General features: G+C 43.5%; 1 protein-coding gene across 1 annotated transcript; it reads right to left on the reverse strand.

Moving 5' to 3' along the window:
• Window positions 1–248: 248 nt before the first annotated feature.
• On the reverse strand, window positions 249–14124 carry faah2b (fatty acid amide hydrolase 2b). The gene is made up of 11 exons (XM_050067094.1): window positions 13807–14124; window positions 11304–11386; window positions 9739–9875; window positions 8159–8368; window positions 7621–7740; window positions 6585–6720; window positions 5256–5373; window positions 5035–5154; window positions 1976–2087; window positions 1641–1829; window positions 249–1329 (listed from the first exon to the last, which is right to left on the reverse strand). Exons 1-11 carry the CDS (start codon window positions 13993–13995, stop codon window positions 1154–1156), a joined length of 1590 nt encoding a protein of 529 aa, XP_049923051.1. The 5' UTR covers window positions 13996–14124; the 3' UTR covers window positions 249–1153.

Here is a 14124-nt window from a genome sequence, read left to right on the forward strand (position 1 = left end):
TCATTGCTCAGGAGGTTTTTACCAGGAGCCAAACTATCCGCAGAGGTTTCTTCCTCTGAATTTATATATATATATATATATATATATATATATATATATATATATATATATTGATATAACTGTTGTACAGGTGATTACTATTATATTCCATTTCTGGCAGTATATATCACCCTATCACCCACACTGGACCTTTAAAATCCTTAGTTTTATTGTAGGAATCTGAATGTATAAATGACAGAAAAAATTAAGAGGTTTTATTTTTTTATTAAATGAAATACATGAATTGCAGCAAAAAACAAACAGGCACCACAACTGATTAACCGCCATTATGCAACATTCACATTACCACACATCCAAGGTTTTGTCAGTGTTTAAACATTTCTAGTAAGTTACAAAACGCTGACACATTTACATTGGTGTTTCATTATTCTGACCTCCTCAGGGATGTGTGAGCACACGTGATTGTCATCTCTCTAGATTAGTTGTTTACACAGGACAAACTACACCTTTATGATTCTTTAATGTGTACGGAGTCAGGTAACATCCGCAAACTGTCAGCATAGCTCCACTCAGCGTGAACCTGAGCAGAGGAGTCAGTAGTTTTAACAACAGAAACGTGTGCGTGTGTGTGTGTGTGTGTGTGTGTGTGTGTGTGTGTGTGTGTGTGTGTGTGTGTGTGTGTGTGTGGAGGGTGTTTAAAACCTTGAACATGTCGTCTGCTGACCTTTTGAGAGCTAAAATTGTAACACATGTAACTGTATAGGTGTTGGCAGTCCGGAAACGGGGAAAAACGTCCTGTCAGACACTGGCATCATACTGACGTGTCAAACCAAGTCACCAACAGCCAAAAAACCCTCATTATGTGTGTTAATGTGAATGCTAATTATCCATTAATATAAAAATCTATCTTTTTTAAAGCTTGTGCTCATAACTTCATCGTTCCTGAACAGGGTAAAATCATACAAATCATGACTGACACTTATTGGAACAACTCATTGGTGCAAAAATCACTCGTTTCCACTCGAACATTCAGAGATTTGATTGTACCTCTTTGTGTACTACAGCAAGCAGCAAGGCAGATAAGAGAGTACCACAATCTTCAATCCAACTGGCTCCAGTCTGGAGATTTGGTAACGGCTGTCAGTGTGTAGTTTCAGTTGGCCCCGGGGTCCCTCCAGCCGCCGAACGTCTTCTCCAGGTACAGAGCCACCTCCAGGGTCAGATGGTCCTGCAGCTTCCCAGCAGCCACCTGCACACCCAGAGGGAGACCCTCCTCACCCAGACCCAGGGGGCACTGGGTGACCGGCAGCCCGAGGATGTTGATTACACCTGGAGGTACGTGGGAATAAAAACAAGACTGGAGCACATTCTGAGCACTTTACTGCAAGTCCTGTCACTGCAAATACTACATGTTGTGTTTGATCATTTTAGTGGAGCATTCACGTGAAAGAAAACTCCAGGTAATTATGCAACTTTATAACTAAATTAGTCCCTGATTCAGAAAGCAAGACAACTCTGGGTCTGAAAGCACCCTAATATTCAGGCCTGTACAGTAAATAAGTAGTAGGAGTAAAGGCATGTGTTCCTGCCCTGAGACTGAACACATGAAGCAGGACTGTTGAAACCTGACGAGGACTGACCTGTGTAGGCGAAGTCGAAGGGTCTGAAGAGCGGGTGGTGGTGTTTGGGAGCCACTCTGGGGTGTGAGGGGTAAAGGAAAACACCGTCTGTCCCCAACAACTCGTCTACCTCCTTCTGCAGCTTTTCCTTCTGCTGGATGATGAAGGGCGAGGGTTTGGACACATGGGTCATCTCCAGCAGGCCCAGACCTGAACACATCACACACACACACACGTCATGGAAACTTGTACAGCTGCAGCTTTAAGACAGCTGCTACCAGAATAAAACAGTCATCCTGTTTTATTCATAATTCAAAACACTCTTTAAGGTATAATATATGTTTTTCCCTTCTTACCGATAGCGGCCATCGTGTGCTCTGATTTTCCTATCAACCATTTCAGCAGCTCCCACAGAGGCCACACAGGTCGCCCTGGTTCTCCCATCAGCTCAGCAAATGGCGTAGGAGTCTAAGAAAAGGACACATTTTAAACACTAACAGTCACATAGAAGACACAGTGTGTACATCATGCTTCAGTTACCACACTGCTGTGCTGTTCCCGGTCATCAACAGACAGTCATGTGGTTGCTATTTTCTGTTTCCACCCGACTATCACACTGGTAACACTGACCTGCGACAGCTCCCTTACTATACTGTGAGTGTTATCTCAACACCATGCTTTTAATTAAAGCGAGTGATAAAGTAGTACCTTAAAATAGGAAATACACACTTGTACAGTGCACCAAAATATTATAGAAACACATTCTCTCTTCTCATAAATTGTGACGCCTGAAATATTGCAATCAAAATCTACTTAAATCAAAAATATGGAAAGCAGCCAGAATAAAGAAGATACCATGGAACTATAATGTGTCCTCTACGTAATCTCACAGGGTTTTCTCCATTGCAGTAATACCACTCTATAACATGTACTGACCTTAAAGGGACAGTTCACCCTAAAATCCAAAACATATTTTTTCTCTTACCTGCAGTGCTTTTTATTAGTCTAGATTGTTTTGCTCTGAGTTGCAGTGTGTTGGAGATATCAGTTGTAGAGATGTCTGCCTTCTCTCCAATATAATGGAACTAGATGGCACTCGGTTTGTGCGACAAAAAATACATTTGAAAAACTCAACATCAATGTCTCTTAACAGAAATCATGACCTGGTTACTCAAGATAATCCACAGACCTTGTTGTGAGCAGTTTCATGTAGGAACTATTTTCTCTCTACCCAACAACACCCGACAACTGTATCACTGCACAGAAGGAAACGTGCATCTACTCATGGACATGGCTTCTCGGCTGAGCTGTAATGTAAGCTAGCTCAGTCAGTCCCTGATTTCACAGCAGCTTTTCAAAAAAATTGCATTGTGCGTTGCTGTGTTTTCAGGCTTTATTTTGCTATGAAACTGCAGGAGCAACTTAAAAAAGCAAGAATATACCAGTATGCAACTTTCTTGTATAATTCACTAAAAGTGTACTTGTTTCACTGAGAACAAAACTGTACTGTTTTGAGTTTTTGATTTACACTGCTAACGTTACCACTAAGGGCTCATTTATGCTCAACGTTAAATACGGATCCAGATACGGACGGAGCCTTCTGTCCGTGCTCCGCGTTCATTTCGTCCGTATTTCTGTACGTTTCCATAAAGCTTACAGATACGGGCGAAACGGAGCAGTACCACCGGAAACCGTGGGGGCAGTGTTGCTGTCACTACCCGATACGTAGCTCTAGTGAGACACGAAGAAGAAATAACAATTCAATTTCTCTCATCGGCAGTACTAGAGAAAAGAATTCTCCGTCCTCCAGTCGCGATGTATTTAACGGCCTCACCGACCACCGCCTCCTACAACGCTGCCTCTGTTTTTGTCTTTTATGCAAGAGGTACATTATCAATATCTCCTCCACAGTCGGCATGTTTGTTTTTGAGTTTGTTGTTGTCATAAACTTTTGACGCTGGGCTGCCTCCTGGTGGATATATTGGTTAACATCCATGCCAACGTAAAGGGCGCATGGAAGTATGTGGGCAGTGATGGTAACATCGTTTGAAACGGACGTATACATTTTCGTACGTAAAGGGAGCATAAATGAGCCCTAACGTGGTTGTGTTGTTGTTTTTTATACTGTTCACAATGAAGACACTGTAAAGTCCAAGACAAATTTCCCACTGGGACAAATAAAGTCTGTCCTATCCTATCCTAACCATGCATATTAAATCAAACCCACCTTGATTCTGTCAGCACATGTAATTGATCTGGATTGAACAGCCTCTGCCATGGTTATTTGTCTTGTCTGTTGTCTACGTGCTGCAGTATCCATCCTTCAGGTGTGTTTGACGAAGAAGTGTTGTATTCTTTGACTTTTATTTGTGTTCCACCACAATGTTGCATCCATTGCAAAACAGTTGACTCCCACTTTGTGCAGAACATCATGGGATTGCCTTGTTCGGTCAGTAATTTTATTTATTTATTTTTTTAGGTAACTGTGAGACATTTGTGTTGCCAAGTCTGTGTCTTCACAACTAAAAACAAGGAAGTGAGTTTGGTGACATTAGGCAGGGGACTTTTACGATTGATGAAACTCATAGGAAACTACGATCAGTGTTTAAATTTGCAGTAAAACTGCAGTGATTGGATGGATTGAAAGAAAATTGCTCCTACATGAAACTGCTCACAACAAGGGGATTTTTTGAATATGGATTTTTTTATTTTGGGGTGAATTGTCCCTTTAATGTGGATGCTAAGATACAATATAGGTCTCCTTTTCTGTTGGAGTAGTTGAGCAGGTTTGCTCCCGTTTGTGTGCGACACTCCTACCACTTACCACTGGGTTAATCTTTAACAGTGTATTGTATTTTATTAGATTATCATGTTTGTTTTCATGTAGCCATATTTGTCAAATGAACACAGAAAAGTAACAGTATTTCCCTCTGACATGTCATGGAGTAGAAATATAAAGTAGTACCTCAAAATTGTGCCAAAGTTCAGCATTTAGTAAATGCTCTTAAATATTTTCCACCACAACAGCTCTTGTGTCAAATTAAATACAAATTTGGAGAAAAATATTTCAGACCAAGTGAATTAGTAGCAGCACGGCAGTAAGTATAACAACTTATCAGACTAACTGAAGGACCCTGCAGTCCTCAGAGGTGTGTGTGTGTGAGTGTGGTATGCTGTGCTCTGGCAGCTAAACAGATTAGTGAACCATTTCTAAGCAGCAGACTACAATAGGTGCTGTGACTAAGATCCGGCCTGCTTTCTTTCACTGTGAAACGTGTCTTTTCTATGAGAGAGTCTTGGGTAACAAACGCCTGTTCCTCTCCTGTCCTTCCTGTTTCTCCTCCTTCTGCTATGAGGGAAACTGATAAAAACACTCTGATAAAAACACTTTGCTCTGACTCAGGATGTCACCTACCTTGCCCTCATCATCAGGAAGAGCCATGTAGGTGTCCCAGATTTGGAAGCTGTATCGGAGCCCGGGGAAACTCACTTCTTTGACTTTCACTCCAAGGTCAGCCTCCAGACTCTTCACCACCTGGAGGACATAACGTGAGGATTTTAATTCTAAAAACCTGACTGATAAACCTGATTTTGCAACGTTTCACAGAGTCAAGGCAGAAGTTGGTTTCAACAAACCTTCCTCTGAATCTCCATGAGCTCTTTGCTGACAGGATACGTCATCTGAGAGCCGCCATCATGAGGGATGGTGAAGAACCGCAGCTTTTTTAGGTCCACTTTTTTGTTTAATGACAACCTGTGAACACATTTAAAGAAATACTGCTGGTTAGACAAACATTAGTGTAGAACCTTGAAGACATCTAAACACACACACTGTCAGCAGCTAGGTGTGTGTCTGACTCTTGGCCCTGTAGATTACTGTGGATTGTGGTTCACGGGGTGGTTTACATTCACTTGATAAGAGCTTAAGTCAGTTAAGACATTATTTACATTTCTAAATGGCATATTTGCATTTAATTCCCCTCACACCCTGACTGTTACCTGAGGGAAACTGTTTGTGATGGGAACATTTACCCTCATGCAGGAAACACATTTATAGATTAATTTTAAAATTGGTCCAGTATTGAGCAAAACAGACTGCAATATAAACATTTGGGACATTTCCGCACTGACAATTTACGTCCACTAAAAGTGCTTGGTTTTTGCCACTGACAGGCTCAGACTGTTATTTTAAGTGACAACATTATGGAAAGGATCCCTACAGATAAAGACCTTTGGGTAAAAGAGAAAGATCCTTTTTGTTTAACCAGAAACAGCACAGAAATCGCCATCGCAAAACCCACCAGACACCATTTAAATAAACAGTTATTTTAACTTGTGTAGAACCAGCATATTTTCACATCTAACTGGGTGAATTAAGGGTTTATTTCAACCAAACCAGAGTAAGTGATTGTTGGAACAGTGGAAAGATGAACCAAGATGGCATTTGTGAGTTTTATTTTGCCTCTGTCCACTTTGTATGCAGTGCGATTTACAATCATACAATTAATGTTTTTTTAAATGGAGTCTGGTGGGTTTGACAATAGCAGTTTTCGGGCTGTTTCTCATAAAACAAAAACGTCTGTCAATGTAGGGATTCTTTCCATAATGTTGTCAGACACTTAGCAAAATACACTGGAGCAAAAACAAACACTTTTAGTGGACATAAATTGTCCGTGCTCCAAATAGTTACACTGCAGCCTGTTTTGCAGCTAACGCTTGCAACTCTCTTCCTTAAGGGCAAAGTAGGTGACATACTGACATCTGGACCAGTTTCAAATATTGTTGCTACCATTAGTTATTTAGACGCAAAGACATGAGACCATAGGATCTAGGTTGAAAATACAGAGGTTACCTTGTCAAGTGCCGTCTGCAGGTGAACCAAGATAAGTACAAGAGCACCGGCAACAGCTTTGCAGTGACAGCTCTACTTTTAAAAGGGCAAGTTCTTTAACATCTGGCTCTTACATGTGAGAGTTGGGTCCCACCATGATCTTGAGCATAGGCAGCAGGTCCTCAGCGTAGCGGCACATGGGACCACTGCTACAGTACTCTGGGTGTCTGCCAGTACAAGGTGGATACTGGTTGTCAAGGGACACGACACCTGCAGAAACACATCACAGTTACAGAGAAGTCTGGTATATTGTGTGTTCTTTAAACCTGCAATAACTTATTTTTGGCCACTGGGGGGCAGCAGAAACAAGCTGTAAAGACAACATTGGCATATTAACACCTTTTAAGTTTATATTGTGTCCACCTGATTAATGGAAGCCAAGCAGCAACCTCGGGAACTGCCCATTGTTTCGCCATCCCATTGTTCCGACCATATTAAACTCATTGTTCCGAAGTCTGTTCCGAAATCATCATGATGCCCTGTGGTTAAGGTCTGGTTAGGTTTAGGCACAAAAACCACTTGGTTAGGGTCAGGAAAAGATCATGGTGTGGGTTAAAATGAAAAAGAAAGTGACAAACACATAAGCCGTGAGCCTGCTCCGCCTCAAGCCGGTCGTGGCGCACCATACGCCTGCCGTGAGCCGTTCAGCACCGCGGACAGTCGGACTAATGGGATGTCGAACCAATGGGCTGTCGAACCAATGACATGGACCCACAACCTCAAAGGCTAAAAAATGAAGCCAACACAAAAGAGCCCAAAAACTGCAGTTCCTCTAATGGCCACTTGAGGCTGGCTCCAGGAGTGAGTCAATCCCCATAGACCTCCATGTTAAAATGTCAAACTTTACAGCTGATATAAACACATTTACAGCCTGGAACAATACGTGTGGCCTCTTTAGCTAATTTCCTCGTTTATGACAACTGTACGGCAGGTGCATTTTTATCTAACTTATAAGCAGGATTTATACTTGTGCGGCAGACCCTACGCACGTCGCCTAAGCCAAAAAAACATATAGATATGTAATTTTGATAAACTGAAATGAGTATTTAGGGGTTGAATAAATTCCAGGAGAGGAACTTTAATATACATTTAACATTTAGCTTCTCTTACCAGGGGTGGTTTTATGGCCAAATATTCCATTGAAGAAACAGGGCATACGGATGCTGCCTCCAATGTCCGAGCCCACGCCAATGACTGCACCTGCTGCTCCCAGTATACTGCCCTCCCCACCTGAGGCAGGCAGAGGGAAGAGGGGATAAACGGACAGAGAGGAGAGATAAGTTGGTCGGTTTGCTTTATCTGTTTTAACCACAATGATGTGTATTTACAGTGGTGATTCACTCCACAAGGAACATTTAACTTCAGCTTTATACAGCTATTTTTCACACATGCAGTAGAACTCCCTGAAACCTGAGCAGGTTTCGTTAGTTCCCCTTTAAGGAACCAGAGCCAGAGCCTTTGTGTCTGTCTGCACTGTGCTGTAATTTGATTATCAGGCAACACCAGGGCTATTCCTGGAGACTAACAGACAATTAGCTGTTCTGAATAAATGCTCCTTGTCTCTAAGCCGTCAATGTCCACAACAGGATCCTCTGCCTAAAAGTCAATCCTTAAGGTCACCGTTAAGCTGAAAGTTGACATTTCTCACCTGAACTTCCTCCTGGTATCCTCTCCAGGTCATACGGGTTGCTAGTGATGCCGTGGAGGTGGTTGTGGGACTCGCACCACATGCACAGTTCACTGGTGTTGGTGACGCCCATCGGGATGGCGCCCGCTCTCTTCAGCAGGGCCACCGGAGGAGCATCGACAGTGGCCACGACTCCTCGCCTGGAGATCACACCTGTCGTGAGGGGCATACCTGCAAGACAGAAATGTGTTTAAGGTCCAGTGTGTAATTAAGGGGGTTCAGTGGCGTCTAGCAGTGAGGACTGCAACCCGGCTGGATTTTCTTTAGTGTTCATTGTCCAGGGAGTTTTTATCGTGAGCCAAATTATCTGAAGAGGTCTCTTCCTCTCTCTAGCCCAGCGCCTGCCAATGTGTGCTCACCTTTTTTCTCTGATAACTTAAAGTATGCTCAACTTTTATCTGATCCAGACATTCAGGAGGTTTTTGCCAGGAGCCGAATTATCCATAGAGGTCTCCTCCGCTCCAAAACAAACAGACCCTGTGATTTAAACTGGTAAAAACACTGAATAAAGCAGTTTTACATAAAAAAAACAATGTTTTTCCGACACTGCTCGTTTCAGAAGAGGCTGCTTACTTTGGTGCCCAATGCAATACCGCAATTGGCCCTATCTAGAGCCAGTGTTTGGTTTGTCTTCACAGACACTCCTTGCCAGATTGTTCTTCGCCTACACGCAAGACTTTCCAGCGTTTGTTTCCGGGCTGCTTCCTTAGTATCGACCCTGCCCATCCCTGACTCTCCTGCCTCGTTTGCCCTCCGGTAAATCACTCTGCCTTCTGTTTTCGACCACAAGCTCTGCTGGCCCCCTGGTTCCTGTTCGCCGGTTTCCTGCAGCTGTCTGGACAGTCCATCACCCAGCTTTCCAAAGTGAGTTTACCGGTTCTGTCACCTGTGATCTTCTGAGCTGTGGATTGCTTCGTTGTGTGGCAGCACACTTCGCCCTTGTGTGTGCACCGCAGATTCCACATTTCATCACTGCTGTTAAGCTCTCCCCTGTCCACACCCGGCTTCGCACTTTTTGGCACCTCAGCTCTTCTTACATCGCTCTCTGCCTGCCCCTTCTCGTTACCATTGCACACAATTGAACTGTCTGCTGTGCGTGTGCGCCTGGCAGAAGCCGGCACCTCACCTGTGTGCTGCTTCAGCATTTCACGCAGAGAGCTATGGACTGATTCTGTTCCCCTGGGGGCTCTGACAATGAACACTGACGCTTTCTGTTGCTTCACCAGTCTGCACTCCCTGTATTTATTTATAAGTAGTGTATTAAAGCAAAGTACTAACTGTTCCGCCTGCTCCTGATGTTGCTTTTGGCTCCAAACTCCACCGTTACTCTGGACCTTTAAAATGCTCAACTGCAACATGAAATAAACTCTAAACAGACTGACAACAAAGCTGCCTCATAGCCTTACATATTTAACAATAACAGCTGTTAAACTGTACATTTAAACTATCCAAGTAGCAATTTGTAGGTGAATTTATGTTATTAGTGTCAAACGTCCCTCACGTCCAAGTGGGGGACAGGAGATTAGATGTCTGGACTTTACCCTGGAGGGAGAAGGACTCTTTGACAGAGAGCGGGACTCCCAATAAAGGCAGTCGGTCCTCCAGCACCTCCTCTCCTCCAGTTTCCTCCTCAATCAGCTTATCGACCTGGGTGGCCTCCTGCAGGGCAGCATCAAACCTGGACAGAGACAGAGATATATTATTTGACAGAATTCTGCTTAATTCCTGATTTATAAAAAAGGCTTGATTTTAAGATTCATGCATCGTAGTGGAAACTGTAAGTATGGCAGAATTCAAGCGTCACCATGACAGTTCATATAATTAATATACTTTCAGTTATAAATTTAAGATTTTCTGTGTAAATATGACAAATGATAAATATGATGATGGCATGAGTACATTTTGTAGAGGAGTAAAGTTATAAAGGTAAGTGGCAGCATTGAAAATAAATAATTTAGCTGCAAGCGCCAACAAAGAAGAAGAATAAAAGAAGAAACATGGGAGCACAACAATTTTATCATTATAGGCAGTTTGCAGACTTGGAGCAGTAAGCTCCAAGTGGGGGAGTGCCAGCCGACAGTTCAGCCAGCCTGTTGGTTATCAAGGCGTATTAGAGCTATGTTACGTCAACAGCTACAGAAAATATAGTCCCTGTTATGTTACATTACATCGAAGGTGTTGAGGAAGATTCTCAGGCCTCCAGATCATAGTAATCCTAAGTGCTAAATCATAGGTAACTGGACTTGCTTGAGTTTCTTGAAGACATTTTGCCTTTCATCCACCAATCCGACAAATGCCACTTGGATGAGAGGAGAACCCATCCATCCGTTTTCAATTGCTTATCTGAAACCGAGTCGCGGGGGCAGCAGGCGGAGCAAAGTATTCCAGAAGTCACTCTCTCCAGCAACACTTTCCAGCTCCTTCTGGGTGGCCCTGATGCGTTCCCAGGCCAGATGAGATATATAATCCCTCCATCATGTTCTGGGTCTGCCCCGAGGCCTCCTACCAGTGCCCGGAACACCTCCAGCGGGAGGCACCCAGGAGGCATCCTGATCAGATGCCCAAACCAACTCAACTGACCCGTTTCAACGTGAAGGAGCAGCGGCTCTACTCCAAGCTCCCTCTGGATGTCTGAGCTCCTTTACTCTATCTCTAAGGCTGAGCCTAGCCACCCTCCTGAGGAAACTCGTTCTGGCTGCTTGTATCGGCAACCTCATTCCTCACGACCTCACTACCCAGAGCTCATGACCATAGGTGAAGGTTGGGATGTAGATGAACCAGCACGACAGCCCGGCACAGTGTCCACATCACTGCAGACGCCGCGCCAAACTGCCGATCCATCTCACATTCAGTTGCCTACCATACAGCAATTGGGATTATCATGACCTGGTTATCCACAGAAGATTACTTTGATTACATGCAATAAAATTCCATGATTCTCCAAAACTTTAAGGATTTTACTAATTCTTTGACTTTTCCATGCCTGGAAAATGAGACTGAAATTCCATGACTTTGGGGGTGACATTAACAGATCAATCTCTGCAGCTGTAGAGCACAGTAAACATAAAGAGATAAAAGTATCTCAGGGAGAATGATTCTTTCTTGCCTGTCTTTTGTTACAGCATTCAGAAAAGGGTTGACTTCCTGGATCCTGTCAATGTAAGCCCGCACCACCTCCACACTCGACACCTGCAGACACAATAGTACACAGGTGCACAACACAAAGACAAGTCACGCTGAAAGAACTGTATAAAATCATTGCAGTGCATTCCTCCAGGTGAGGTATGAAACAGGTTTGTCCTAAAGACGAGGAGGGGGAGAGGAAAAGATATTATCTTTTAACTTTTTATGTTCTGCCACCAACTTATTAATGCGCATGGATATACCATGGGGCTGCAGTGATTTTCATTACAGATTATTGTGCTGGTTGGGTTTTTTTCTCAGTTCACTTAATCATTCTTTTTATACTATGGAAGATATTGTTAAAAAAAAAAAAACCTGAACATATTCACATTTCACAAGCGAGACTAGTGTATTTTTCACGGTGGCCCTGGGGGTCAAACGAAATAGGACGTTTCACAAAATTCTACATCTCACAAAACATGACAACTTTTCATAAAACTGCAACATTTTACACAACATCTCACAAAACACGACATTTAAAAAACATTTTACAAAACAATTCATTTTCTGAAGTGTTTTGTGAAATGTGTTTGTGAAATGTCATATTTTGTGAGATGTTGTTGTGTTTTAACCCTTAAGGCCACTGTAATTTTTTCCTTAAAAATGGCTTAGACAAATCATCAATTGATTAGTTGATTGATAGTTGTTTCGGCTCTATATAAGAGCAACCTGCACAACACACTGCCATCCAGTTAAATAAATACAAGATTTGTGAATTTAAAGGCACTGTATGTAAGAATGTGGCCAAAACGGTTACTGCACTGAAATTCAAAATACTGCCGCGAGTCGTGTCCGCCCCCCCTCCCCTACAGATTCGAGGTTGCTGGACAGCGGCACGCTGGAGACTGATTTGTTTGCCCACGGGCGGCTGCCGTGGCAGGGCCGCGTCGCCGCGTCCTTGATCTTCGGTTTTCCAGCGGACCGTTCGAGCAAGTCCGGCTTCTCTGCTGCTAACGCTGCTGCCGGGATACAGCTGAGGAGGAGCCGGCTGCTAATGCTATGTACCGGGACACTGCTAATGCTGCTTGCCGTGCTGCTGTAGCTCAGTCGTAACTGTAACTGATGCTGAGACTCTACTGACTGCGTGACTGGTAGACGGCGGTGGGTGGCGCAACAGGCCAAAACACAAATTCAAAACATAAACATGATTTGCAGACTGTAAAAATGTTTTTTAAATGCGAATATTCTGGCTGTACTATTGTTGTCAGTGAAATCAGTATGTTATATGAACATTATTCCTTAGTCTCTGTGACATATTAGGAGGATTTTACGACTATTTGCTTTAGATTTCTTACATATAGCTCCTATATACATATATATATCCTATAGCAGGCCCTCTGCTGCTCTGCTGACGCCTCTTTTCTGGTTGGTTGGTCTGGCAGGAACCGTCCCGCGCCGTACTTCGGCAGTAGCTCAGTCCATAGGGACTTGGGTTGGGAACCGGAGGGTCACCTGTTCGAGTCCCCATCCGGACCAAAATATGGAGCGTGGACTGGTAGCTGGAGAGGTGCCAGTTCACCTCCTGGGCACTGCCGAGGTGCCCCTGAGCAAGGCACCGAACCCCCCAACCACTTGGAGCGCCTGTCATAGGCAGCCCACTCTGACATCTCTCCACTTAGTGCATGTATAGGTCCAATTTGTGCATGTGTGTGTTCGGACCTGTGTGTAATTGACAAACAGACTGAAAAATTGAATTTCCCCTCGGGGATGAATAAAGTATGTAAAATTTAAAAAAAATTTTTTTTTAATTTTATAGTAATGACCTTGTAGTGTTGAACTATGTTGCTCCCCCTCTTCAATTTACCTTGGATAGTGCTGCAACTAACAATTATTTTTAATTTCAATTAATCGCTTAGTTGTTTAGGGATGCACGATAATATCAACACATCGGTATCAGCTGACAACTACTCGATTAATTGCAGCTCTAATTTTGGATGCCTTACAATATAATGCACATGCAAAGCCCTACCTATACCTGTCTGATTGTCTCAATAAAATTAAAATCACATGTCTCATAAAAGGCTGCAGGGACCTTACAGAACAGCTGCTCCTATTGTGCCCATTTATTATGATGATAAAACACACAGGTGTTGTTATTCCACAGGTGTTACTGAGTCATTATAAATGCGTGCAGGCTTGGAAAGAAAATGAAACTGTGGGGACTAGATCCCGTGAGACTGGACCAGAGGTGGAGCTTGCTTTGGCTATAATAATGTTTTTATTTATTGGAAAAACAAGCTTTATGAATGTCAGAGAAAATAACCAAGCCAGATGTTGAGACTGACAGCTTGCTGCTCTGTAGCCTAACTTTTACCATTCTACACAGACATTAACATAAAATATTTCAGTAATAATAAATGACTGGGTCTAATGAAGAATCTGGTCTATCCAGCAGCGGTTGTCTCGCAGTGTGACCGGGTACACACCTCTTTTCGCCGGATCTTCTTGGCGAGCTGCGTGGCTGACATGACCAGGAGAGGGCTGCTGACGGGCGGAAGCTTCTTCCCGGACATAGCAGGTCTCCGAGGTGACAGGAGCCGAAACAGCATGAAGAGGACTCCAATCAGCGCCTTATAGAGCCACACCTGAGCCTTCTCCAGGCGGCTCAGAGCCATGTTTGCACCTCGGGGAAAGGACGGAGGGTCAGCGGTTGTTCAGCCGTAGTCACGCCGACACTGTTGCCTACACGATGGGACTCCTCCTCCAGCAGCTGGACGTTAGCCTCTATATATCCACCTGCTACA

The sequence above is a fragment of the Epinephelus moara genome, chromosome 17, assembly GCF_006386435.1.
Source record: "Epinephelus moara isolate mb chromosome 17, YSFRI_EMoa_1.0, whole genome shotgun sequence".
Lineage (NCBI taxonomy): Eukaryota > Metazoa > Chordata > Actinopteri > Perciformes > Serranidae > Epinephelus > Epinephelus moara.